Source organism: Brienomyrus brachyistius, chromosome 3 (genome assembly GCF_023856365.1).
Source record: "Brienomyrus brachyistius isolate T26 chromosome 3, BBRACH_0.4, whole genome shotgun sequence".
Lineage (NCBI taxonomy): Eukaryota > Metazoa > Chordata > Actinopteri > Osteoglossiformes > Mormyridae > Brienomyrus > Brienomyrus brachyistius.
This window is the reverse complement of record NC_064535.1, coordinates 5,407,943-5,434,789: the sequence shown is the minus strand read 5'-3', so window position 1 is coordinate 5,434,789 and position 26,847 is coordinate 5,407,943. Positions and strand designations below refer to the sequence as shown.

The 26,847-nt window shown below is 50.1% G+C and overlaps 1 protein-coding gene across 3 annotated transcripts; it reads left to right on the top strand.

Moving 5' to 3' along the window:
- Positions 1 to 1,410: 1,410 nt before the first annotated feature.
- On the top strand, positions 1,411 to 25,802 carry klhdc3 (kelch domain containing 3). 3 transcript variants are annotated; one of them, XM_049007825.1, is made up of 12 exons: positions 1,411 to 1,488; positions 1,699 to 1,762; positions 4,208 to 4,587; positions 5,069 to 5,245; positions 5,423 to 5,538; positions 5,652 to 5,723; positions 7,097 to 7,310; positions 8,600 to 8,686; positions 9,673 to 9,781; positions 22,235 to 22,308; positions 23,026 to 23,104; positions 23,769 to 25,802. In XM_049007825.1, exons 3-12 carry the CDS (start codon positions 4,434 to 4,436, stop codon positions 23,833 to 23,835), a joined length of 1,149 nt encoding a protein of 382 aa, XP_048863782.1. In that variant the 5' UTR covers positions 1,411 to 1,488; positions 1,699 to 1,762; positions 4,208 to 4,433; the 3' UTR covers positions 23,836 to 25,802. The 3 variants fall into 3 exon arrangements, with proteins under 3 accessions (XP_048863782.1, XP_048863783.1, XP_048863781.1); XM_049007826.1 differs by lacking the exons at positions 1,411 to 1,488; positions 1,699 to 1,762 and adding exons at positions 1,798 to 2,842; positions 3,908 to 3,941; XM_049007824.1 differs by lacking the exons at positions 1,411 to 1,488; positions 1,699 to 1,762 and adding an exon at positions 1,798 to 2,842.
- The last annotated feature ends 1,045 nt before the right edge of the window (positions 25,803 to 26,847 follow it).

The following is a 26,847-nucleotide window of genomic DNA, read 5'->3' as shown; positions in this document are numbered from 1 at the left end:
GTGCTTTTCTCCAGCGTAAATTGCTACATGTGTGCAGTGATGTGAATGCCATTAGCTCACACAGTCATGCAATTCATGCAATGTGTTGAGTGGGTGAACTAAAAACCCCTGGAAATGATGAAATTAACAACACCAAAAATAGATTACCAAAGACTATAGGTCCCCCGCCTTTTTATTTTTCCAGTCAGTTTAACACAGTGGAAAACGGTACTATAATGCAAGTCAGCCTGACTGAGATATCAGCACTTGCAGATCAGAATGGTTTGGAATGAAATTGGAATGAGCACAATAAGAGCATCAAGAACTCTGCCTGTTGTGCCGGTTTTACCGCTGGCAAGTTATTGCAGGAACCACATACCATGCAAGCAAGAACCACCTGATGGTATCTCAAAAATCGCTTCACGCTTAATCTTTATTTCATTAGTTGCCTGGTTTATTTTTGCCGCTGAAGTTTTCGGTTTATTACTGCACTTCTTTGGCTGACGCATAAAACCATGTTATTTCTGAATTTCAGCAACATTACCGAGGTGAACTGACGCAATATGAAATGTTCATGGCGATGCTATTATTGTTGGCAAAAACGAACAAAAGAATAAACTTACAACGTGACGCGCAAGGTTTATGCTGACCTAGTTTCAATAGTGGGTGTTAAATATTTAAATATATGTTATATATAATTGACACAAAGACAGTGACCTTAAAGCAGTCTTAGAATAAGCTTAGCATATATGTGGGTGCAGTTATTGATTAAAAACAATATACGAGTTATATGCGCTGCCACCTTTAATATTACGCCATTACATTTTAATCTAATGACTGCGCATAATAAATTATATCATAACGAAAAACAACTTCATGTGCACTAACTTTCATCGTTATTACCAATTTGTATTTGGGAGACCACTAGTGGTGAGTGTGTGAAACAGCAGTGTCATATTCATGTCCGGTTTGTTCATGTTTCTTCAGAAAATTCAGGAACTTGACATCTGTCCCATGTCATACTGTTCCATAACAGCTGAATATCCAGAATAACTTCATTATTCATAAGTATTAAATATTTATTTAAAATGAACGTTTTCAACTGTAGACATAAAAAAATCACCTTAAAAAAGCATACATTTTTCCAAACATTTTCAAGTAATTATCATATAAGTAACATCGTTATGAAAATTAAGTACTCAGGTTATTGAACATAACCAAATATTTTAATACACATAATTAATATTTTGCCCAAATTATTCATAAACGAAACGCCTTTACTGTCATACTCGTCACTTTCCTCCAATCCAACTGTGCCGTTTCTCCTGGTTTGTGGGTGGGTCAAGTCACGTGTGCCTTGTTTCGAGGCACGGCTGTATTTGTAGTTTTTACCCGCTCTGAAATTCATTCTCCCGCTTTACTCTGCTGTCGCTAAAAATACATACCCATAATGCAACGTTGAATTGCTCGCGCACACTCTTTGTGAAGTATTCCGATTTCCATGAAAAAGTAATTGTAATTGATTTGTGTTGCTAAGTATTTCAAACAATAAAAATATTTCAGTCGATGGTGACTTTAAAATAACACATGAATAAACGTTCATAAGATATGATATTCAAAAGGATAAGTTGAGCCTTCCGGGTACTTAGCTCGCTAGCGTGTGCTAGTAGTATATTGATTTTTTTCTGTTTTGGCGATAACTTTACATATTGCCAACAGCTCGGCGGTAAACAAAACGTCACGGGCGACACGGCGGCTGGTGGAGAGCGCGGCTGACCGACAGGTAAGCATTTTATGCCCCGGTTTTCGTGCGCGTATCTCGCGCTGTGGCGTGGGAGCCGCACCGTTAGCCGTGGAGCTCGCGTGCGCAGCATTAGCTCGCTAGACGGCTAACTGGGCATTTTGAGCCGAGTCCTAATGAAACCCCGTCGGTAACTAGCAGCTGGCTAGTTAGCGTGGTCGAACGAGTGAGCGCTGTTTGCGGGACTGCGGCCGCGGATAACTAGGTCCTGGGGAATAGCTGAAGTCTTCGGTTACCGCCTAGCCCGCTACATGCCGCCCTAAGTGTGGAGGCGGGGGGCACACGATACTTTCTCTTGTTTACGTTACTGCCTGGTCAGCTGTCTGGCGTGACACTGCCAAAACCAGCAGCGGGTGATCTCCTAAAACCAGCGTCCGGATACCCTGCTCACCCCTCACAATCAGCCAGTTCCTATCCTATTCCCTACCTTCATACAACGCCAGGAGAGGGTTACTGAAGTCTGGTGGCATTTTTCTGGAGGATTAAAGCGATTTATGGTCGGTTAAATATAATCGGGTGTATAATACGTCAGTTGGTTCTTTGGTCAAATTCCCAGCAGTACTGTTTAATACGTCAGGTCAGCTGTCAGGTCTTTCACTAAGGACGGGTTTATCAAATTTGAAGTTAAGTGAACTCTGGCACATCGCGATAAACTGTTTCTGTTAAAGAACGTTTAGGACAGGGTGTAACCCAAGGGGGTGTGTATGTGCGTAGTCTGTATAAGGAAATAACAACTGGCTTTCCACAGCGTTGTACAGATGGACAAGCCTACGTTTCATGTCACATGTCAGCTCGAGGCTTGCTTTTGTGATATGGGTTAGGACAGCCTGGTAGATGTGCTGGAAATAGTCTGCCCGCGAAACGCCCGCTGCCAGCATTTATTTTTAAGAGCACTGAGAAGGTTGAGGTTCACTTGAACAGTTGGTTCGTGCCAGCCCGTGTTCTCCACCTGTCTGTAGCGAGGCTGCTTCGTGACCTGACAGCCGCTGTCAGCTATTTTCCCCCCTCCCTCCTTCTTGGGCTCTGGTCACCTTGTGGCTCCGCTTTTCAGCTGAACTCGCGGTAAGTCCGCCCGTGTGTAATTTAAGCATCTGCCTCCAATTTTCTGGGAGGAGGGGGAGGGGGGTGCTCATATGGTGCTTCTGCAGGGACGCTCGACCTCACTGATCTCCAGCTTTGATCTGTTAGTTTAGGCGCTTCGCCTGCACGGATATTTATTAACCAAGGCTTGATTTTATATGCTTAGTGTCCGTTAAGGGGTGCTGTGGAGGGTTGTAGTCCCTTGGCGTTTGTTTTTCTGGTTGTGTCATGTTATTTAGCCGGTGAATAGTTTGGTGTCCATTATTAGCACAAGAGCTATTCGTTCTAGATTTGTTGTGTGGAAATGAGTATGGAAATTTTAGGTCCTGTATGGGTGCAGTGCTGAAAAATCGACTGCTAGCTCAGTAACAAATAAGATGTTTTTCTATGTGTGGATTTGTGTGGAGCCCCTTTACATGAAGCTGTTCTTCGTGTGCCTAAGGACGCTGTCCTAGGCCATGGGGTCTCTTCTGCCTCCCACGGCTGAGAATGAAGGGCCTGCCACCAGCTCATTCCTCTGTCCTGTGTTGTTGTGTTTCCGTGGAACCCAAGGCTGCTTTGAACAACGGGCACTGGTTCCAAATGCTGGCAATTTGGATCTGTTGGGTCATTTTATGCCAATGAACGATTAGGTTCATTCTCCCTCTCTGTCTCTCTCTCTGTCTCTCTCATATATATATATATATATATATATATATATATATATATATATATATATATAATATGCTGCTGTGCATGTGCAGATAGCTGAACAGAAATAATGAATCCCAACAGTCTCTGTAAGAACAGTATCCAGCTCATGGATCGTTCACCTATCAGAAAAATGGTTTTCAGGTTTAATGTCCTAGTTCAGAATTGTTTGATTTTGACTCTGTAATACATTGTATAGTGGACTTTCCGCAGTTCGGTGGCATCTATGCACCCGAAGTCATCTCTCTAAAAGCCCTGTGGGCTTGTTTTTATTTCTATCTGTCGTGTAAGATTTGATACTCAGTTTTTTTTTTTGTTTGTTTTTTGTCCCCCTGTCTCCCTGGTCCGCTGCCCCAGATGCCGCAGCTGTTACTTTTACTGGATTAAATCGGTGCGTCCTTTGGCCTTTAGCTCCTTCCCCCCAGCATGAAAATGTCAGCTTTGCTGCTGTTCCCCAGTCAGAGCAGGATTGTGTATGTGGCTCCCTAAACAGGCAAACAGCAGTTGATCGACAAGGTGCCCGTTAGCCCGTGTGCACACCGCTTCTGCAAATTAATGCGGTGTCGAAAGTTTATATAGATGTTGGCTTCCTGTGACATCACCTCAAAGGACGGCTCTCTCAGTCTCTCTCTCTCTCTCTCTCGCTCTCTCACCCAGGAGGGGCAGATAAGGGGCAGGCACCAGCGGGAAGCAGTAATCTCTTTGCACACCCCCAGTCTTCCTGCACTTACACAACGCAGCACACGGCTGGCTCCCGTTGTATCTTTGCCTCTGAGGGTCAACGGTGAGGATGATGTGTGGGCCCGCCCTGGAGCTGATGGCCTAGCCAGTGGCTACACAGAGCCAGCGTAGCAGGGGGGAGGGAGGGGGTGAGGGTTGTGGAATGCTGCGGTGGACGGTGCACCTGGAGGGTGGACCGCGGCGGGTCAACCACGCGGCGGTGGCTGTGGGCCACAGAGTCTACTCCTTCGGGGGTTACTGCTCTGGCGAGGACTACGAGACGCTGCGACAGATCGACGTCCACGTCTTCAATGCAGGTGAGCCAGCTCGACTTCGTAAGTTGCTTCCTGCTCTAACCAGGCCTCAGCCGCCCCGTCCCCAAGCCTCACTGCAGGTGTCAACCCTGTGCAGGTGCTGCTGTTCTGTCTGGGGCCCTGGTTCGACTTGCCTTCATATCATGACTGTGTCTTCGCCCCAACCCCCCACCTTCCACCTCTGCTCAGCACAGAAACCCCACCTTAAAACCTCAATGCCGCAGCAGATGTCTTAGCTTTGGCTTGTCGATTTGCAGCAGTAGCTACCTGTGACCCAGTTTGTCCTCGAGTGCATGTCAAATTGTGTCCTTTTCTGAAAGTACAAGAATTTGACATCTGTTCTTTACATTTTGATCAGCTTCCCTGCTAATTAGAATCCTCATTAGAGACATGTTTGGAATGTGAGTGGTGTGTCAGGTGAATGTGGGTGTAGCTGTGCTCACGACCCCACACCCAGCTCCTCCTCTGTTTTTTCTTTTTTCAGTGTCACTGCGTTGGATGAAGTTGCCACCTGTGCGCACTGGCGGGAGGGAGCATGCGCGGGAGGTGCCCTACATGCGTTACGGCCACACAGCCGTGCTGGTGGACGACACTATCTACCTGTGGGGGGGGCGCAACGACACAGAGGGGGCCTGCAACGTGCTCTACGCCTTCAACGTCAGTGAGTTTCTGCCAGTACCCACAATGCAATCTGTTCAAGATTCTGTTTGCCTTTAAGGCATGGTAGAATAGAATGGCAGACAGCGGTGCCCCAGGGAAGAAGCCACTGGACCTACAGGTTCTTTCACATCATGCAAGGCCATTTCCCCCTCACCCCCCCCTCTCCTTGGTGCCACAGACAATCACAGGTGGTCCACACCCAAGGTTTCCGGGACGATCCCAGGAGCGAGAGATGGGCACTCGGCCTGTGTCCTGGGGAAGACCATGTACATCTTTGGTGGATATGAGCAGCTTGTAGGTAGATTTTGGGCATAACTTGCGCCCACTGATGATGTTTGACAGCGCAGAATATCCTGAGAGGGAATAAGACATGTCAGTTTATTCCCATGCCTCTCTCTCCCCTACAGGCTGACTGTTTCTCTAATGACATCCACAAGCTAGACACAGTGACCGTGACCTGGTCTTTGGTCAATGCCAAGGTGAGTGTCACCAGGGTTCAGGTGAAAGCGGTCATCCGGCAGGGGATGGTCACGGTATTTCTAGGCCCTCTCCGGTTTGTTCCTGTCTTTGAATGCAGGTCAAAGGCAGATTTATTTAAATGACCTGTTTAAAATCAACCAAAGTTGTACCAAAGTGCTATAAAGTGCAAGAAAGAAAATACATTTAAAAAGACAACAAATAAAATGAAAATAAACGCAAATTAAGCAGAACATTAAAGGGGCAACAAGCCAAAAGAATAAAAATATGTTTTTCATTGAGACTTAAAAATCGCAACGGAGGAGATAAACTAACACGAGCAGACAGGTTATTACGCAGCCTGTGAGCAGTGTGGACCATCGCACCAGCAAATTAAGCTGGTTACTTGACATCAGAAGGTGGGCACTAGAATTGAATTGTTTCTCCAGAACCTGCAGCAGGAAAGTGGAAACTTTGAGGTGTCTTTTTGTGGAAGAATATTAACAGCTTTTTTTGGCAGTGGTGGTGTGGAGGGTTCCCAATAAGTGGTGTCACCATAGAGTTGAGGCCTAGAAGGTTTGCGACCAGATATCACATCCCTTGTCTGGGATCCTTTCACTACCCTGGGTCTGGGGCTCCAGCGGGGCTTGGTTGAGGCTTTGAAGTCCGCAGTGCTGTGTGGGATTGTAGGGCTCTGGCGGTCTGTCAGAACGGATTAGCACGTGTTCCTGCCCCGCCTGACGGCCATTCTGCAGCTCGTTACTGTAGGTCTGGCTGCTCCCGGCAGCCGCTGGGCTGTTTTGGAGGAAACACGGCATCATGGGAAGGGTCCTTCTGTGACATGTCTTAAGATGTCTTTGTGGCGGCTGTCACATCTTGCGGCTCTTTTTTCTTTTTTATAACTGATACAGGTTTCTACATTCCTTCAGTCTTTGTTGCATGGATTCACTCTTCCTTATGCTTTGTTTGTATGTATATTCCTCGTCCTTTCTGGAAATGGCTGATCTTTTTAGCAATATGGGTCTATTTAAGCAGTAAACAAAAGGCGTGGACCGTTTGCTTTGTGGCCGGTTATTTCGTTGACAGGTTATTCAGCTAGGCCTGGTCTCCTGCCAAGTTTGTTACATAAGAAGGCCACCAGATGGCACTGTTTGCCTAAGTTACTGTCTGTCATGTTATTTCTAGGGAGAGAATAAACGTGTATGATATTTTTCTTCTTCTGGAAAATAGGTATAATGTACGATGAATTCTTATGAAGTGTAAATGTTGTTTTAAGAATGATTTATGAAGTTTAGGATGATATAAATGGCTCTGCATTGATCGGCCTGCGTCTAACAGCTGGAGGTGGCTAACAGTGAGGTGAAAATGCTCCCTGTCTCCTTTTCCTCTCACCCAGGGTACGCCGGCTCGCTGGAGGGACTTTCATTCTGCCACTATCATCGGCAGCAAGATGTTTGTGTTCGGGGGCCGGGCCGACCGCTTCGGGCCTTTCCACTCCAACAACGAGATCTACTGCAACAAGATCAAGGTGTTTGACACAGACACCAACTGCTGGCTGGACTCCCCCTCCACACAGCTGCTACCCGAGGGACGCCGGAGCCACTCAGCCTGTGGGTGGCGCAACGCATGCACAGAAAATATGCTGTTGTTCATGAATAACACACGTGCGCTCAAACGTGTACAAATGCACACTCATGCAGTTATGTATATTTATCATACAATGCCTGGATCATGTTTGAGATTTATGTTCATTCGCGAGACTTAATTTCTGGAATTGCATTTCGTACTTACAGATGCTTTCTTCAAAGCCACTTAGATCGATATGTAAATACAAAACAGTCTCACCACTAGGGGGCACCACAGTGGCACAGATGATTACTCCAAAAAGTCATTACCAGTAATAGTCAATGTTATTGTTAGGAATAATTCTGAGAAATATGGCTGCTGTAGAAAGGTCAATTTGTGCACATATAAATTTAAAACTCTTAGTTACTGTGTAACCTTGGGTAACTTGTGCAGTTGGCCTTAGAAAATACAGTGAAATTCCAGGAGAGGGGTTGTTGCTTGTCGGCCAGACTGCGTCTTAGCCTTGTTCTCATAACTGAAGCTGGTCTGTCGACCTCGTCTTATCTGAAACCCTTCTGATCAGCGAGGTCCATCACTGGGCTGGGTGAGGCAGCTCCTTGAGATTTACCACTGCCCACCCTGAACTGTGAGGCCAACAAGGTCATCTAAAGGGTCGCCTCGCTGAGGACTCGGCGCATGTGATTGTGTCAGATAGCTGGTGTCGATCCCTCTTTGACGAAGGGCACAGGCTTTACGCTGCAGTTTTTGAGGTCTCTCTTAATTTGTTTCGGCATTCCTCAGGGGATAGCACTGCTGCCTCACCTCTTCGTGGTTAGGGGTTCGAATCTTGCCTCCGGTTTGTGTATTTGGACTTGAGATGACTCTCTCTATGTGATGTGGGACGACTTTGGGTACTCCAGCTTCTGCAGCTAGGGTAATTGTAGGGGTGGTGTGCCCACGATCAGGTGGATCGGATGGATCACCGGTTCAAATCCCAGAGTTGGCAGAGTGATTTCACTGTTGGGCCCTTGAACAAAGTCCCCCATTTGCCATAGAGACTGTCTGACCCTGCTTGCATTTTTAGATAAAAATGTTGGCTAAATAAATGTAAATGTGATTGACATGATTAATTTGCCCCTAGCATATGATTGTTTGTCTGTATGTTGGTGATCAGCAGGATAACCTGGGCCTGTTTGCCCATTCACAGACATTCGGTCACCCAGTGCCATACAGTCAGGCTCTGCCCAAGGCCTCTTTAACCTGTTGCTTGTTTCCACGTTCTGAGGATGAGTGGGTAACTCTTGTCTGTGTTCCCTCTCCTCCCTGACTGCAGTCGCTTATAACGGGGAGCTCTTCATCTTTGGAGGCTACAACGCCCGCCTGGATCGCCACTTCAATGACCTCTGGAAGTTTAATCCAGGTCAGTGAGGCTCCCGTTAAAATCCTGCCCCCCTAGTCGCCGTGGCCCCTTCGGCTTTCGGCTGCGAGATCTTCGATTTGTGAGTGTCTATGTTGGCGGGTTTGGCACCGTGAGGTCCTTGCGCCGATCTAGCTGTGGCATTTTGCCCTGATGCTCCAAGAGTTTTACAGCGGGTTAAAAGAGCACAATATGTGTTAAACACTGGGTTAAACATTCTGGATTTCAGAAGAATTTTAGCTGGACGCTGCGGTCCCTCGCAGTGATGCGCCGCCGGACTCCGGGCCTCATTCTGCTGACTTAGACTCCCGCCCACGCGTTATTAAAAAGATGGAGTCCCTCCAATCTCTGTCACCCTTTGCTCTTGAACATGGTGTAGAATTAAAAGCACAGGTGTCCCATTTGTTCTGTTACATGCCGCGGACCTGTAGATAGAACCTACTTTTGTTCCTGTCTTGTTTTAAATCAGTTTAATGTAAAAGCACTAAATGGTTTGCTGGTGTATATAGTTCTCTTCCAAGTGTCCCATGCCAGTGTTTTTATTTATTTGTGGGTTTTTTTGTAGCCTTCGGCAAATGCCTGTGCCCATGACCCATTTTTAAGCAAAGTAAGTCATCCTGTAGCTTTGCAGCTCCCACGGATGCCCAGGGCTCATTCGGTGACGTGCTCTTGGATTAGATGCTGTGTTACCATGGTGATGGCATGACGCCGCCGAATTGCTGCTTTGGCTAAGCACATTGGGCCCTTATTTGGCATCGCTGGGTGAGTGGCAGCCCAGTCATTTTGCATCATTTCAGCAAAAGGGCAGCCGTCTGTGAAGTGTGACGTCGATGCTAGGGGGGGGGGGCATGGGCGATTCAGGGTGTGCAGTAGCTGTGCCATGCGACCAGGGCTGTGGTGTCTGACTCCTTCACACACTCAGCACCCGTCGCTGTCAGAGACCCCCCAGGCTCCACGCTAAATGTGTGTGCGTACATTTCTGTCTGCAGAAAGCTTCTCTTGGAAGAAGGTGGATCCCAAGGGGAAAGGTCCATGCCCCCGCAGGCGTCAGTGCTGCTGCATGGTGGGAGACAAGATCATCCTGTTTGGTGGAACCAGGTAAAGGGCTCATAGGTGCACTATGCCATACTTGAAGACACCCCCTGCTGGCCAGTCTTTGATATGCAGACTGCACATCATTCCTTCTGGTGACTCCAAGTGCCACAATCTCCTGTTTTTTTTTTACAACATTGTACAGAATATATTATTATTTTAGCTCAGTTGTATTCACTCTTAAACTTTTGTCGTAACCTGAGTATGGAAGTTTGTTCAAGTTGTGATACAGGGGTGGGGGGGGGGCGTGAGCTGCTGCCTCCAGAATGGCTGGGAAAGGTGTCTTCAGTAAGGCTTAATTAAGAACCCCCCCCCCCCCCCCGACGCCCTGATAGCCCAGTAGCCGTGTAACAAGGTAGCTAATGGCAGAGCTCCCCCCACCCCGGAGTTCTGACTGGCCCCCTGCCTCCCTCATTGGGCACCATCCAGGAGACCCCCGTTATCAGCGGCCCATGGACGCGTAGTGGGGTTATCAGCTGAGCCCCACTGAGCCGGGCGCTCCGCTGGGCCCAGCGGTGCTGGGATTAGCTGTCTGCAGCTCCGCCATGGCACGCTCGCCCTGATAAGCCCCCCCAGGGAGCCCCCCTGCTCCATTCGCAGCCCTCGTTATTAGCCGATTAGAACCTGAAACTCCTGTGCGTGGGCTGTTTGCTGGTGCCCGGAGCAGCCTGGGAAAATGGCTGCTGGGGGACAGCGACTATTTGTTATGTGAGAGGGATTGTCATGGAAACGGCGGGACGGTCAACCTGCGGTAGTCAGGCTGGGCTTTTCAGCCTTTAAGAAGAGTCAGGCTCTTCTAAGAGTCAGGCCCGTGTAAGAATCTTAAAGTGTTTGGAGTAGGGGGGGCAAGATTATTTTGGTTTTTGCGTTTTGTAATGAGGAGAAACTGGATCGTGGAGTTAGTGTAGAACACCTGGAACTATGCTGTGGGGGAGTGGGGGCCGGGGGCGGGGGCGGGCTGCTTGGACAGGATTAGGGAAAGTAGTGAGGTCTGGGCAGGCGGGACAGGAGAGTGAAACTCGGGCATTATTAATTGGGGCTGGCTCAGCCTGATGGCTTCCTCTTGGGATTAGAGCGGAGTTTGTTTTCAGGAATCATGATTTCCTGTCCAACAGTGACAGCAGGGGGGTTTAAGTTGACGAGGCAAAGAAAACGATTATTTTAACCCCACAGATTTATTGCAAGCTTCTCCTAATGGGTGAGCTGAGAAGTACTTTTCCAGCACTCTCTGCCGGTGCAGTCTGCTGAGCAGCCAGTCCTGTATTGGCAGTTTATTTGTTTATTTTTCAGTGGTTAGTTAATTATCTCAGTCTTGCGTGTTATAAACTTAGTGACCAATGTAGAGGGTTTTTTAAGTATAATTTTCAACGAGCACAATTAATTTTTTTAGCAGCTCACTTTATACTTAAGCTAGCACACTCTTGAAGTTAAAGTTTATCAGGCCAATTGTGACAGCGGACAGTGAAGTACAGCAGACAGTGAAGCCTATGTTGACAGCAGGCCCTTAAATCAAAGTGGTGAGGTTTTACGGTTTACAGTCAATACATAAAATCATATGCAAGATGTCATTTTGTCTGGTCCTAGAATTCCTAGGTACATCCTTCAGAACTATAATGCATCACTCAGCAGTGATACATGGAATCCCATCCTTAAGGATTCTGAAGAAACTCTCACTTTTTGGCTGGAAAGATGGCTGGGAATGGCCTCGTGTGGGGCGGCAGGTCCCAGCCGTGCGTCTGTCACCCCGTTCCCCGCGTGCTTCTCCTGCTTGTGCGTTGTTTCTAGTTACTGTACAAATTAGAACACGATCCCGACAAGCCCGGTGTGAGCGGACCACACAGAGGCTCAGCCCGCCCGCCCGCCTGCTTCCTTTGGGGTGACTGCTCCGCACAAGGCTCTGCAGCTCCACCGTTTATTTACCCTGGGGCTGAGAAAGTAAAAGCTCACCCCCACCCCCCTGCCTAAATGACCTGGTCTGCTTGCTCACCTTCTGTCACCTGGGGAAGCTTGTGTGTCGTCAAGCTGAACTGCAGGGGTGTGTGTCGTTCATTTTCGTTTGTTTCACGTTTAAATTTCTGTGAAAAGTACCGTGCTTCCATTATTTCTCTGTATTTATAATTCCTTACATCCACCACAGCTGAAACAGTCCAGACACCACATCGGGTGTTTATTTGTGTTTGGAGAAACGTCACTGAAATAAGCGAAGCGATTATGGGCGGACAAATAACAGCTTGTTTGCGCGACCCCGCGATTGAGGAGCGCGTTGCGGGCACCTTGCGTCCGGTCGGCCTGCGACACTCGTTCAGATTTACGTTTTGGCCCTTTGTTTCCTGGGAACGCCGCCCTCTCAGACTGATACAAGACAGAGCGCCCTCGCTTGATATTTCACTGCTGTTTATGATATTTACTTAAGCGCAGGAATTTGTAGCGCGATAATTTATTGTTTTAGTGAAGCACAATAAAAGCGTTAACACCGCGAGCCCACTGTGTTCAAAGGGGTTAGATCGAGGCCCAACAGAACAGCACCTGGGGCAGCTCGGTGACTGGCCTTCGGTGCCCGCGGCAGATGGGGCATGGGGGGGGGGGGGGGGTGGGTTTATGCACTATTCGATAGCTTCTTTGTGCAAGTGAATACCTGTAGTCAGTTGACAGGAAGTCTCTTAGTCAGGTTATTTTTTTAATGTTGTAGCTGGGGCTTTTTGGCTTGTACATGTGTAATTAAAGGGTTGATTTATTTTTAAGTGTTCTTGCTTATCATTTTCAGTAAATATAAATGACTCGTCGTGTGTGTGTGTGTGTGTGTGTGTGTGTGTGTGTGTGTGTGTGTGTGTGTGTGTGTGTGTTCGTGCTCACAGTCCCTATGGGGCCTGAGCAGTCTAGGTGTTAGTGGCAGCCATTCAGCGCCACTTACAGCAGTGTAAACAGGCCTGCTGAGCAGTGGAGGGGCGTGAAATTCTGCCGGACGTCCTGATTTATTGCCCCTGGGAGTCGCCCCCTCCCCATGAGCGCGAAACCTGAGCCAGCTGCGGGGCCTGGGCTCTGCTGAACTCGTTTATGGCCGGGGGAGACTCCGCGTTCGGCTTGACCACACACTGGCCATCTAGAGTTTGTCTGCGCTTTGCCTTCATGGCGAGAGGGTGGGGTTTACTGTAGTGATGCGTGGTATCTGCCAATCCATTATTTACCCTTGGGGTTTTGTGAGTTGCTGCTCTTTACTGGCCTCAGCCATGCTGCCATAACCTCTGTACTGATACAGTCTTGCAACAGTTAGCAAAGCACAAAGCGGCCATTACCCACGCCACACTTTTAACGTAATTCAACCGTAGGTATGAGAGGACCATTTACCAGTCTAATCCAAAGCACCCGAATCTGGAATAGTGCAAGTTCGCAGAAAGCGGGCAGCGATAACCTCGCAGATACGCTCCCTGCTTGTCACGCTGTGCAGTGTGCCGTGGGTGTGCACACACACACACACGCGTGTGAGCATGATGTCATCGCCCTTCCTGCGCGCCGCCTCACGTGGTGCTGAGGCCAGGAGCCCCGCCTGGTCTCCGCGGGGTTGGGAACAGGGCATTCTCTGTCCGACAGGATGTTTGTCGGGGACGCGACAGATTGGCGTGCTGTGAGAGGGCAGCTTGGCCGCGACGGCGCTGGGTCACTCTTCCTGGGACTTTTATTGTTTTTTTTGTTTTTTTTATTACTCCTGGCGTTCCGGTGAAAAAATCATGGCAGGGAGGGTGTCGTTGTGCCGGTTAAAGACGTACCGACGGGGTTTTGCGTCAGCACGTCACATGTTTAGCAAAGCCGTCAGCTTGCATCGAGGCACAGTTGGAGGTGGAACGGGAGGCCCAGTCTGACAGGAAACACTTGTAAATAACAAGACCGTCCTGGAAATAGTTCAAATTGGCTGAATTCAGTAATAATTTAGAGTTTAATGTATTTAATTTGCTGTGATTTGTTAGTGCGCTGTTCATTTTCCTCGCTTAAAAACCAGTTTTAGCAGAATCATCATCGAGGGGTTGGCTGCGACCTGCTCCTACCGCCGCTGATTCGCTGGCCATAGTGACTGTGCGCCTCCTTGTATATTTGTGTGCTTTGGGCCGAGGGCACTAATGGTGGATTAGCGGATGAAAGCTGCAAATTGAGCCTTAAGAACTCCTGGATTACCAAGCCCCAGGGCTTTATCTAAAGCCAGCCAGCCACTGGGACCAGTCCAGTGCAATCGGTTAACTCCCATATGCATTTCAGCCGCATGCCTTGCTTCTGCGACCTTTGTTTGTTTGTGGCCGCGAATTGTCCAGCTAATTTGTCAACGCCGTCGTGACCCTGGGATTGTGAGTGCTGTGTCGCTTCTGCGATGGTGACCCCGTGACCTTGCCCCTCAGTTTACCACGAGGCTGTTTCTTCGGTTTGTGTTTTTATTCTGAAATTAGACTCCAGCAATGATGGCAAAGTTAGTGCTGTCACACAGCATGTGGCCGTACAGGGGGCGCTGTTTTCAGGTGGAATTGCGAATGTCAGTCCTCAATTATAATGCATCCCTGTGTAGCAGTGACCAGCTGTTAGTGCCGGCACCTGTGGCGTGTGAAGACGGTGATCACCTTGGCGGAGTTTGTATCAGGGATCCGTTGACACTCCCTTCTCAATCCCTGCAGAGAATTAAAAGTGCTGCAGTTTGGGCAAAAATAGACACGAAAGAAGGTGTGTGAGAGGGAGCGATCGGGTCAGCTTTGCCATTCCGGGCTGCGGGGGCACCATCTGCCGCATCCAGGTCCGTGGGCGTGAAAAAATCTGTCAAGGCACTCTCGCAGAGCCACGTGTGCGCCCCGCACGCTCTCCAGAGAGGCAGCGGTGACGTGGTTCAGAGGGTGAAGCCACTGTGACTCACTGCCTCGTCACCGGACGCCGCCTCTTGTGTCGCATATTTCTGCACACTAGATGGCAGAGGGAGATGATTTGAGATGGCCCACTATTTCTTGGGCATCCTGAGAGGCGAGTTTGACGTGTCTCACTCAGGGCTCATCGAGTGAGTCTTCTCTGCAGTTTTTTTGCTCGCTGTGATGTTGCAACAGAGGTGCTAATAACATAAGGAATGTATAAGAGGGGCCAGGACTTTATGTCTTGTTTGGGAGTACCTGACCTGTTGATGAGCTTGCACAAAATGAGTGTCAGGTGAGTTTTGGTCCAACAGGGTAGCGTGACTCAAGAAAACGTGTATAAAATACCGTGCTGTGAATGTAACGGAGACGCACGGCTGCAGCCTGTAAGGCAGCTGGTCTCTGACCCCCCCCCCCCCCACCCCCACCCCAAGTGTTGTTTACATTTGAGGAAACGGGAACTAGGGACGGATCACTTTCTACACCTTGACTGGAGTTTTCCATTTCGTATCTTCAGTTTCTACTGTCGTTCATTAATCCCACCGGACAGCAATGCTGCAGCCTTAGGAAGCAAACGTCTGGCACAAAAAAAAAACTCTGCTGTCTTAACCATCACCTGCCTCCCCCCCACCCCGCCTGGCTCTGACCTCTGGGTCAGCCTGTGAGTGACAGAAGTTCCATCATGTATGCAGGTGATATCTGGATAAATCGGGGCGGGGAACTTCTTCCCCAGATGCTCTCTCCGTACAGCCTTTAACACCCCTCCTCAACTTCTCAATGTACAGGAAGTGGGTGTATATGTGGTGCCGGTGAAGGTGAGGGAAGGCTGGTGGGGTTATGTGTACTCACTCCCCCCCCCCCCCGCTAACGAGGTTTTAAATGCGGCACTAAATGAGACGTCTGCGAAAGCCCAGCTACACGTGTCCAGCTCACGCCAGTGGTGTGTGACGTGCCGACCAGAGGCTGACAAGCTCTGTTTGCCGTCAGGACACCGCCCTCCACTTCCTGCACGCAGCCATCCTTAGCGGTGGCCTGGATGTCCGCTAGCCCTCCTGCTTCGGCCCGGCGTGAGCCTGGCGGTCGCTGAAACCGCACCGTTTCCTCCATAAAGTTGCAAGACTTGCTGTTACTTGAAACTTCCTGACCATGTCATTCCATGTTTTGATAAAGCAGCCACCGAGAAATGATGTCGTACAAATGCTGTAGATCGCTACCCCCCCCCCCCCCCCCCGACTTTTTCCCGGTGTTTCCGTCTTTCCCTTTTGTTTCCCACTTGCAGTGGAAGCAAACATCAGGACCTAGACCCCATTTCGGGTCTCAGGTTTCACCCCGAGCCGTGAGTTTCAGACCTGTCTGTCATTTCGACTTCGCTAATCTTAACCCCGCAGCCATGTGTCTGCCCACAGCTGACATCTTTGGCTTCATCTGAAGCTTAACTCCACACCGGCACCTTAATCCACCCCCCTCCCCCCCCCACTCCCCAGTCCAGGCCTGGTGGGGGGGCAGAGATAGGACAAGCAAGGGAGGCTTTGGGGCCTCATAGATTGAGAGAATAAATCTGGGTCGGACAATAGTAAGTTAGTATTTAATAATGACGTTTTATTGTCTTGCTTTTGCCCTTGGCGCTAACTTATAATGCGGAAAGATGTCTTGCATTCGTTGCAGTAAAATTACAGACACTCTGACACCTACCTTTCACCTGCACAGCCCAGATATCAAGGGGAAGCAGACAAGGGCCTAAGCCTTTCTCTGCGCTTTGCCATACGGGAACCAGACCGTACCTGAGCCGTACTCTGAAGAGACACTAGTTACAGTACAGTTCCAGCTGGCTTTGATTTTTCCACTGCAAAAGGCTTGGCTCGGTAAAGGTGTTGCCAGGTTTAGAGGACGGAGTGACGTGACATTTCGAAGAGATGCTTATCTACTGTTCGCAGGGTATATATCATTATTCTCATTCATTTTTGTTAGCATGTTTACGAGAATCACTGTGTTGCGCTTTCAGTAGGATGTTCATACATCGATACATTACAATGCATGGTGCTACTAATAATGAATACAAAATGGAATATGTAATTTTTTACATATTGCCCCTGTAATTCATGCATACGGACGCAGATCATCGGTATCTGTGAAATGCACTGATTGCATTTCGACCAATCAGAGAGGGTGGTGATGCAACCAGCTTGATGTGATCACGTTTTCGGTCCTGCAAGTAAGCAGCGCCATGTCAGCGTGGGTACGGCTCAGATCATTTACGATGGAAAACTGTCTCTTCCCGTTTCGGCCCAGGCACGGCTGTGGAAGACCGCCATCTGTTAGACAGGGGATAGAAATCTGGTGTCTGAAGCAGCGTTTGGCACGCAGCTCGCTGCCGCTGCATTGTGTTTATAGGTACCTTTCAGGACAGTCAAGGGAACATCACAAAATACAGCAGCAACACACACAGTGACACCAGTAAATCAGAAATGACATGACAGTCACTCAAAGTGAATACAAGCATGAAAAGATAAGTTACAACAATATTAGAGTCCGGGTGGCGAATGTGAAGGGGAGGAGAGTTAACTTAGAAGGCTGAAGATACCCAGCCGAGTTCTAAAGACGCAGTAAATTAGATGCGTAACTTAGAGGGTGGGTCTTGTCCCAGAGTCACATGGTTTCTTTGTTTTTGTTTTGTTCCCATTTTTGTTTTGTTTTGTTTTGTTTTTTATGGTAATTGAAAATCTTTAACAGTGACTTTATTACTTTGTAATATTCTTTGTGTATGGATGGTTTGTATCGATTTTGATTTTAACAGGACCGAATGAGAAAGACATTATAATTACTGTCTTGAGCAGTTGAGCACTTAATAAAACCTTAGTGCCTTATCTGCTAGACCAGATACACATACTGTCTGATAGCACCTCTTCGACAACTGCCCTCCTGCTGCACGCCAGCCATCCCATTACAATAACAGTATTTTGACCACTGTTGACCATAAAACACTGTGGGCAGTGGTGGCTTAATGGTTACGGAAGCACAGGGAATTGAAAGATTGCAGGTTTGAATCCCTGACCAGCAAGGCACTACTGAAGTACGCCGAGCATGGTACCGTCCCCAAGCACTGCTCCCCAGGCGCCGAATTAGCTGCCCCCTGCCATGTCACATTGTCACATATGGGTTAATTGCAGAGAACATGTTTTTGTGCACTGTGTGCTGTGGTGTGTCAACAATGACCACATTCTAAAACAGGAATGTAGAGTATGTCTGAAATCACATACTTGCGCAGTATACTGAATTTTGTTAGAAGCCTGCTAATCGGCCGTTAATATAGTGTGTACTATACGTATGCATGACAACAGTACGCATGTTATTGGGCCGTGGTCACCATCTTGCATACTGCCTGACCCAGATGTGTAAGTTGACATAAGTTGAGCCCCCCAAAATGTAAAAATAAATAGATTGTTCTTAATTTCTATCAAAGAAAAAACTACCTATTCAAGTCAACTTATGTAACTTGTTTTCTACTAACATTTGTACTTCAGCTACAGTTGTACTGATCCTCTACTGGTCTCATCCATACCGAGGAGTCAGGCATACTGCTCACATTGCATACTATATTTCACTTACTACATAGCAAACAAGTATGTGGCTTCGGATGCAGAGTAATGAGGACGCAATGGATGTGGTGGGGCAGAGTGTGATGGGTGAGGCCTGCAGTAAGGGACACCCCAGTGCAGCACTGTGCACCCCATGCCCAGGATCTCACTTGACCAGTCAGAGTCTTCGCCACTGGCAGCCATTCCCATTTACACTTCCATGACTAATGTCTCTTTCTGCCAGGATCTTGCTCTTCCACACACGTGCCCTGTGTATTGCGGATTGCCGGTGTGCAGCATGAGGACAGCACTAGGACACGCGCCACCAAACAGTGTACGTCTGGGCCAGCAGATAAGGCACTCTACAGGAAGTTATTGGGCATGATGACTTTCCTTAGAGCTGGAGTGTATGGGGGGGGGGGGGGCACAGGTCATCGGGGGGGGCATGGATCACATTGCTGCAGGAATGAGGATGTGGCTGGCGAGTAACAGCTTGAGAGCGTGTCGGGTCGAGACGGCCCTGAGCAGGATGGTGATTCTCCTCCCCGTTTTGTCCCACTGCCTGCCTGAGGTCCCTGTAAACATCGCTGGGGCCTAATGGGCTGGAAATTGGCTGGGAAAAGGAATCGCCTGTAGTTGGAAGTCCTGGTTAGACCCCCTCCCTCCCCGAGCTGTGTGTGAAATGCTGAAGGCTGGGTTCACAGTGGCAGCCCAGCCATGCTGTGTCCCCCCTGGGGGAGCACCGTTTATTACGCTCGATGGCTCTCTTCTGATCACGTCACAGACACAGGCCATCAAACACCAGGAGAGAGAGGAAAGTCACACCTGGGGGGCTTCTCACAGCAGCCAGGGGAAACCGAAGGGGGGTGACCGGTGACTGTCCTGCATGACGTGTTGTTAACGTTCTGGTCAATTTCACATCTAACGGTGTTTTTATGACGGGCGTGAGCAGTGCGTCCCGACGGCCTTCCTGCTTCTGTTGCCCCCCCCATCCCTGAGCTGTCTCTGGTCCATCTCAGGTACACCTCCACAGATTCTGGTCCTGCCCGTGAAAGCAGGGCTGTGCACAGGCTTTCAGGCGTTCCTCCGTGACTCTGACGGGTTTGATGGCTGCATGACTGCTCAGGACTGTTCCACAAAGTGTCGACGCTGTGCCTGGACTGAACCAAGCGCCTCTGGTGTAAAGGGGAGCGCGTGTTACCGTGTGCGATGCAGATAGGATGCTACGTTCCCCAGCCCTGCATGCTGAGAGTACTGCTGTAGGTGGTACTCTGCTAAGGCTATGACGTCATGCTGGGGATGGTGATGCTGCTGCTGGTTCTGTTTACATGGATGATGTTGGACCATGCTTAGTGGACGTAGGGAGCATGTGCTGAACCGCTGTTTACATAGTTTTAGTGGATTAAAACAACAGGCTTGAATTATTGTGGGGTTGCATCAATTTCCTCTGCAACAACAATAAATTCCTTTAGTGCCCCCTCTCCCAGCCCCCCCCCCCCCCCCCTGTCCTGAAAGGTTACGGGGCAGAACAACATTCGGGGGGGGTGTTTAGTGAGTTCATAGGGCACGTTTGATTAACACCGCGCTGTGCCCTCGAAGATAAGGCTAAATAAATACCCACTTGCCCTAATGCAGCGCCCGACCCCACTGGGCCGCACCGGTCCGGCGCAGGGCCACAGTCTCAGGGCGCGGCTGATAAAGGTCCTGCTGTAATCCGGGGTGGGTGACCTCCTGTGGTGGGGTGTTGGAGGAGGTGAGGCGTAATGAGTTCCCCATCTGGTCCCCTGGGACACCCCCTTCCCCACTTCTTACTGGACCGCTTAACTCGAAGGTCCCCCCCCCCCCCCCCCCATTTGTTTAGGCAAGATTAGCGACGTAAAAGCCTTAAAACATCCTGGAGTAAGACTGAAAGAGGGGGCATTGGGGCAGAGGGAGTGGCGTCCCTCCGAGGGCCTGAATCGCCCTGATTCACGCGTGCCTGGGTCTCCTGTGTTCCTGCCTCTGAGCTGCATCGCTTTGAGGTGTCATGTTTATAAATAGCCTCCTTATCCGACCGTAGGGACAAGGGAATGACGTCCATTAGAAATTCCAATTTATGGCACAGTCGTCAGGTGCTCCGTGTCATGGGGGAATATTTACAGCCGTATTTATTGTCAGTGGATTGGATGTCATGGGTTTCACGGGGTGGCACAGAGGCAGTTAATGAACGAAGCCCTAAGTGCTGGCTGCCCTGTCCGATGCGGGGTTGTGACCGCAGCCGTTCTCGTAGGAACATGGCTGTAGGCGACCACCAACCTCGATCAGATTCCCCTCAGGGGGCAGCGTGATGGGCAGCATTGTCAAATAAAACATGGTGGTAAAGGGAAGCAAATTGTCTCTTAGGTGTAGGAGGCATCTCTGCATGCGTTGCTTGGGGGGGGTCTCTGAACTGTTGTGGTGTAGATGGTCAGGGTTACTGGCTGGTGATGTTTGCTAGTTCACCAAGCGCTACTCTGGCTGTCCGTTACAGCTTGAAATCTTCTCTCTGCGAGTGCTTGGATGTAACTCCATGGCGGTGATCCCAACAGCACTTCCTAGCCTTCCCGCTGTGGCGTTTGGAGAGGGGGGGGTCCCTCTTGGATCCACACAGGTGTCTGTCTTCCGGCTCTCCTCTGGTTTCGGCAGGAAACAGATGTGCTGCGATAATGGCACAGGCTGGCCTATCAGCCGGCCACAGGCTACCATGTGGCCGGGACCCCCGCTTCCTGCACAACGCAACTGGGCTGGGAGAGGGCGCACACCAGATAAGCACACGGCCACACTCTCTGTTTGATCTCCCCTGGGGGGGACCCAAAACAGACCTCCCACTACCACTCCCTCATTCTGACTGGCGCTTGTTCTTGAATTTGTACCTGGGTGATAAAAGCCGGCTGGGAGATTGTTGGGATGGGGGGGGGGGGGGGGCACACAGGAGCATGTGGCTGTTGACCAGAGCTCCCTTTCATCTTCATGGGCAGAGTGTTAAAACTGGAGCGGTCATCAATGACAGCTGGGCCTGGCTACTTCTGTGTGTGTGTATGTATGTATGTATGTATGTGTGTATGTCTGTGTCTGTGTGTCCATCTGTCCTTCCTTCTGTCTGCCTCTGTGTCAGTGAGCCTGGCTGCTCTTGTCTGTCTGTGTCAGTGAGCCTGGCTGTTCATCTCTGTGTTTCTGTGTCAGTGAGCCTGCTCGGTCCTTTCTGTCTGTCTCTCAGTCTGTGTCAGTCAGTCTGTCTGTCTCTCAGTCTGTGTCAGTCGGTCTGGCTGCTCCTGTCTGTCTGTGTCAGTCGGTCTGGCTGCTCCTGTCTGTCTGTGTCAGTCGGTCTGGCTGCTCCTGTCTGTCTGTGTCAGTCGGTCTGGCTGCTCCTGTCTGTCTGTGTCATTCGGTCTGGCTGCTCCTGTCTGTCTGTGTCAGTCGGTCTGGCTGCTCCTGTCTGTCTGTGTCAGTCGGTCTGGCTGCTCCTGTCTGTCTGTGTCAGTCGGTCTGGCTGCTCCCCTGTAGGTGTCTGTCTCTATGTATATGTCAGTGAGTCTGGACATGACTCCAGTTCCTGCATGCCTCCGAAAGGACCTTCCAGGTGACTCATGTCTGCCCCTGCTGGGCAAATGCTTGGGCAGTCACTGGTGGCGCTGTGAGTCACTACAGCTTAGGACGAGGTGGGGGGGGATGCGCGCAGGTTTCAGGAGCAGAAGAACACATACTTTATTCTGAAAGATAGCGACAGGATGTGGACACGCCCCCCCCCAAGCACTCGCTTCCTGTCTGTCCTGCCAGGTTGACACATACTCAGAATACGCGGCTGGAGATTGGGGTGGGGGGGGCATTTTCCATTAATCAGCGCGGTCGCCGGGTGTTACTGGGTCCGACACCACTGTGACAAGCCCCAACATCCACCTGGTTATCCGGCAAGGCGCGGTGGCGACGGTGCGGAACGTGGCTCCATCTGAACCACACCTGACCCACATTGCACTCCGGTGTCCCTGCAGCCCGTGTCCGGAACAAGGGATGGGTGATGAATTCAACCTGATGGACCATTCGGACCTGTACATCCTGGACTTCAGTGAGTACCTGCACCTCCTCCTCCTGGCTCTTACCAGGGATGCGCTTTTCCGTGAGACGTAGTCTGGTTATTAATGTCCTCGTCTAACGGTCCAATGACGGTTCCCACCCTGCAGCCGGGGTTGGGCCCTGCTGCCCCTCCCCTCTCTTTACCTCCTGGTCACCTGCTCTCAGGCACATGACCCCACCCCCTTCCGGAAGGATCCGTTACCAAATAAAGCCAATTCCTGCAAGCCTGAGGCGGGGCCAGAAGCACGGACAGGGTGAGGGTGGGGGTAGCGTATCTGTGCGTGGGCGTTAGGAAACCAACCTGCGGGCGCAAGGTGGCAGGTGGGGTAAGAACACATTGTGCGTGCCGCCACCGCTGCCCCCTCCCCCCAGCCACTTTGTGCCAACTTCTCACGTTGCCTTCCATATGGCGGCAGCTTGGAGATCTGCCCGTTGCCCCCCCAGAGGATGCTGGGATGAAGGGCCGGTGTCGGTAGCCTCCGTGGCCTCCTTCTGGGAGGCAGAGCGCCAGACTGGGCTGGGCCAAGGCTGGGGGGGTATAGCTGAGCTCTTCTTCGATCCAGTCCTTCTCGGAACCGCTGGTTTACGGCGCTGCTTACGAACCGGAATAAATGGGCCGGGCTTATGAAAGACTGGCGTGATAAAAATAGCCTGTTAAAAGGCTGTGCAGATGATTCATTCACTTTTATTGGCTTTCTTTTTTTTCCAGGCCCTAATTTGAAGACATTATGCAAAATAGCCGTTATTCAGTACAGCCTCGATCAGTCGGCTCTGCCACATGACATCCGGTAAGATGGAAGCGCCCGCGAGCTCTGCCCTTAAACTTTATTGCCCGTTTACATCCCAGCCACGGCTTTATTTCAGCGGGTACTTTTGTAATGTGATGTTGTTGAGGCTCGATGTCTGATGCTGAAGTACAAATGGCCTCCTTATGGCACTCGGGAGAACTTTGGGAGTCCAAAGTGAAGGGATGCCTGCCTGAGCCCACCGCGGGCTAACACTAGGCCTGCCGCTCAGTCTCCACTTGCCAGGTGACTGGGACCCATTCTGCTAGCCCTGGTGGAGAGAGAGACAGACTCCTCGCCTTCCTGGCCTGGAGGGGGCGGCCCTCTTCACAGACAGATAGCAAAGCAAACAGGTCCACTGATATGACACAGCAGACTCACACACGCCGAGCACCAGCATCATAAATCTGCCAGTTATCTGTATGTGTGTGTGTTTGCAGGGTGATAAGTGCTTCTCGTGGGACCTCGACGGTGTTGATGTTGATAAACATACGTATGTGCTGTCAGGACCACCCTCCAGATGTTGCTCTCCAACCTGTTTCATAATTCAATGTACTGGTTTTGCGGCGACACTTACCGGGGGCCGTCTGAAGGTTGGCCCCTCCAGCCTGACATGGGGCGGAGCTGTAAATAAGGATCCTCCTCTCACCCCCTGCTCCTTCCCCAGGTGGGAGCTGACGGCCATGACCACCAACAGCAACATCAGCAGACCCATCTTCTCGTCCCACGGCTGAGCGGCCCGGGCCGACCCGACCCGCACCTCAGGTTCTGGCAGGACGAGGCCTGTCTGCGTGCTGCCGGTCGTGGAGCTTGTCCCTTTTTAATTTTTTTTTTATTTTTATTCTTATATTTTTTTTTGTTCATTTCACATCCGCTGTTTCTAGTTTGCGGGTCTTTGGATCAGTAGGGTGTTGCAGAATCCTTCAGTATTTCTCGTCCCCCTTCAGAGGACACTGGACCAGGGATGTCGGTGGAAGTGCTTCATGTCGTTCTATTCCTCATTCTCACAGACGCCTGCAGATGTCTTTGGATGAAGTAGCCAGTGGATGTGTTATTTAATTTTTTTATTATTTTTTTTTAAAGCAGCAAGGTGTGTTTTGAATGACCAGGTGTGAGTTCATTGGGCAGCACACAGAAAACCCCACCCTCTTCCTGTCCAATAGCAGTACACGTTCCACCGCACCGTGATTTTCCATTTCTGGAGGCTGTTGCCCTCAGTGAGACGATCTTCCAAACTGTGTCACCCTCGTGCACCATCGGCAGCACCAGGACGCAGACGCTGCTCCGCCCTCTGCAGAGGGGGGGTGCCGAACGTGAGACTGGTGCCGTCCAGCTGTTGCTTCTGGAGTCTGGGCCTTTGTCCTTCAACCTGTTACCTCTACCAGCTTTTGGTAGCCACTGGCGGGCAGAAGGGGACCCCCCCCCCCTTTCAATTGGACGTGGAGATCTTGCAGGGCGTCTTCCTGCAAGTCAGCCGGTGCCACAGAATTCTGGCTCCGCCCCCCTTACCTCCTGAAGCCGATGACCCTCATATAGAGGCAGAGTCATGCAAACTCGCCATGACAACCTGCCGCCGCTGCCTTCGAAGGCGCCGGGTGGCTGTGTCTATCACCCGTCTCATTTTCCTGCTTCATCGCGGCAAATCCTGTTTTGGTTCTGCGGTCACCGTGGCGACCTTCTCCTATGCTGGTGTTGTTTCCTGTTTGCTTTTTATTAATTTTTTTTTTCCCCGTGACCCATGGTCTGGCATGTAGTGATGCAAACCCTGGTCCGCACTTTACATGTAAATCCATTTATTTTGCCCTTGTGTCACCAACCCCCCCCCCCAAAACAGACTATTCTCTGTCCAAATGAAAGTGATTTGCGATTAATCTCCTGCTCTGATTTCGATCATGGAAACGCATTTCAGCCAAACACATGAGGGCAGGTACAGCATCAGGAGGATGAGGACTGGCTGTGCACCACCGAGTCCTTGGGCGCACGTGCCATGAGACTGAAGACCTGTGTTGCTCAATGATTTGCTCCCTTTATTCCTGCATTTCCTAGCAGTGTTGCCCCCTACAGACCATCGCGCCCCACCTGCCTCCCTGGCCATGTATACGGCTGCACATTCACCTCAGACAAGCGGAGGAGTGGGCAGTCAGCGGCGGAAACGTGAGTGTCCCACAGCGATGGACCAGCCGCCCAGGCCAGGTGGACTTGGGCAGAGGGAACATCGAGTAAGACTTCCTCCTAAGAATGAGCGGGCCGTTTGGACCCCGCTCAAGTCGTCCAGGCGGTTGGCATGGTTTTTTCTTTTCTTTTTTTTTTAATTTAATCCCCCTCTCCTCCCCATTTTAATCCTTATCCCCTGAAATTTGTAGTGTGTGTTTTGTACCTCTGTGAGTATGTTAACCAACTGGTGCTCGGCAACTTTGAAACATTTTTGTTCAGGAAAATGTGTGGGGTGAATTTGTTAAAGATTTATTGTCATATGTGAATTTAGTAATGACTCTCTAACCACAGACAGGCATTAACAGTTCTTGGGCAGGAAGTGGGCGGTATTCTGTAGTCCCACAGGGTCTCGGTGTGCGGTCACAGGCTTTTTGCTCTACATTTATATAATAAAAATGAGATATGTCCCACCAAGATTGAATAAAACTTTTATTGTGCAATATGCTCTTGAAATTGTGTCAATAAAATGGATGCGGTTTTATTTGCACTTTGGTGTGCGTTTACTTTTCCTCTAAAGGTACCATGTTTGGGAATGGGTGTGGTTTTGTGGGGGGGGGGGGGTATGTAGCACTGTTCCCACTGGGGCGGCGCTCATGAGCACACACCACAGTGGCTGGGGCCAGGACATGGAAGTTAAAGGTTAAGTGGACGCCTGGGGTGCATCTTGACAGACCTCGTCTGTGAGGGGTCTCGTGTTACCCTCCCAAGTTGGCCAAGGGTCCAGCCTCTGTCAGCTTAATGACTGGGTGTTGAATTGACACTAGCGGGTGGGGGAAATTAGCGACAGGGTGGCTGGCCCCAAACGCGGCACCCTCAGGGGAAGCCGTTTAGCGGATTGGATAAAATCACTGCTGTATGGGTGAGTTATGGATTGTTGTGACCTGGAATTCCCACGACGGAGTCAGCAAGATGGAAATCCAAAAGATTGTGATCGACCTGCAGGATTCGACAGACGGGACTCATCAAATGAAAGGCAGGCAATGGTCACGTCTCCGCCAACTTTTGGCAAGGAGCGTGGGGTGCGTCATGCTGGGGGGGGGGGGGGGTAGCGTGGATGGTCTGAGTGACGTTTCAAGTGTGGTAATAAATCAGGCTGGTTGGATGGTGCAAGTTGCTGTCACCGGGGGCCCTAGTGCGCAAGCCTGCTCTGTCCCCTTCATTAATGCCCCAGCTCTCACACCCTATGGGGGGGCAGAATCTGGGCTGGTGCTGTCGCCTAAGCAAAATGTATATGTTAATGGGGAGGGGGCGAAGTGTTCTCTGATAATTTAATTTAGCATGCAAATAGATTGCAGATAAACAGAAAAGCCAGTTACGTTGTAAGTCAACTTGACTTTTTGTTTTTTTTAAAGCATTTCATCCCACCTTAGGTCACATGACCCTTTTTTCTGTTTTTCGGCTTGATGCCGCTGTACTGCTTGTAAAGATAAAGCTGGCCCTCTCCCCCAGGCTGATGGAGTACATCACTCCGCTTGCGCAACCTCTGTGCTGCCTCTCGCCAGAACCCCAGGTGTCCTTGCAGGTTGTAGGGG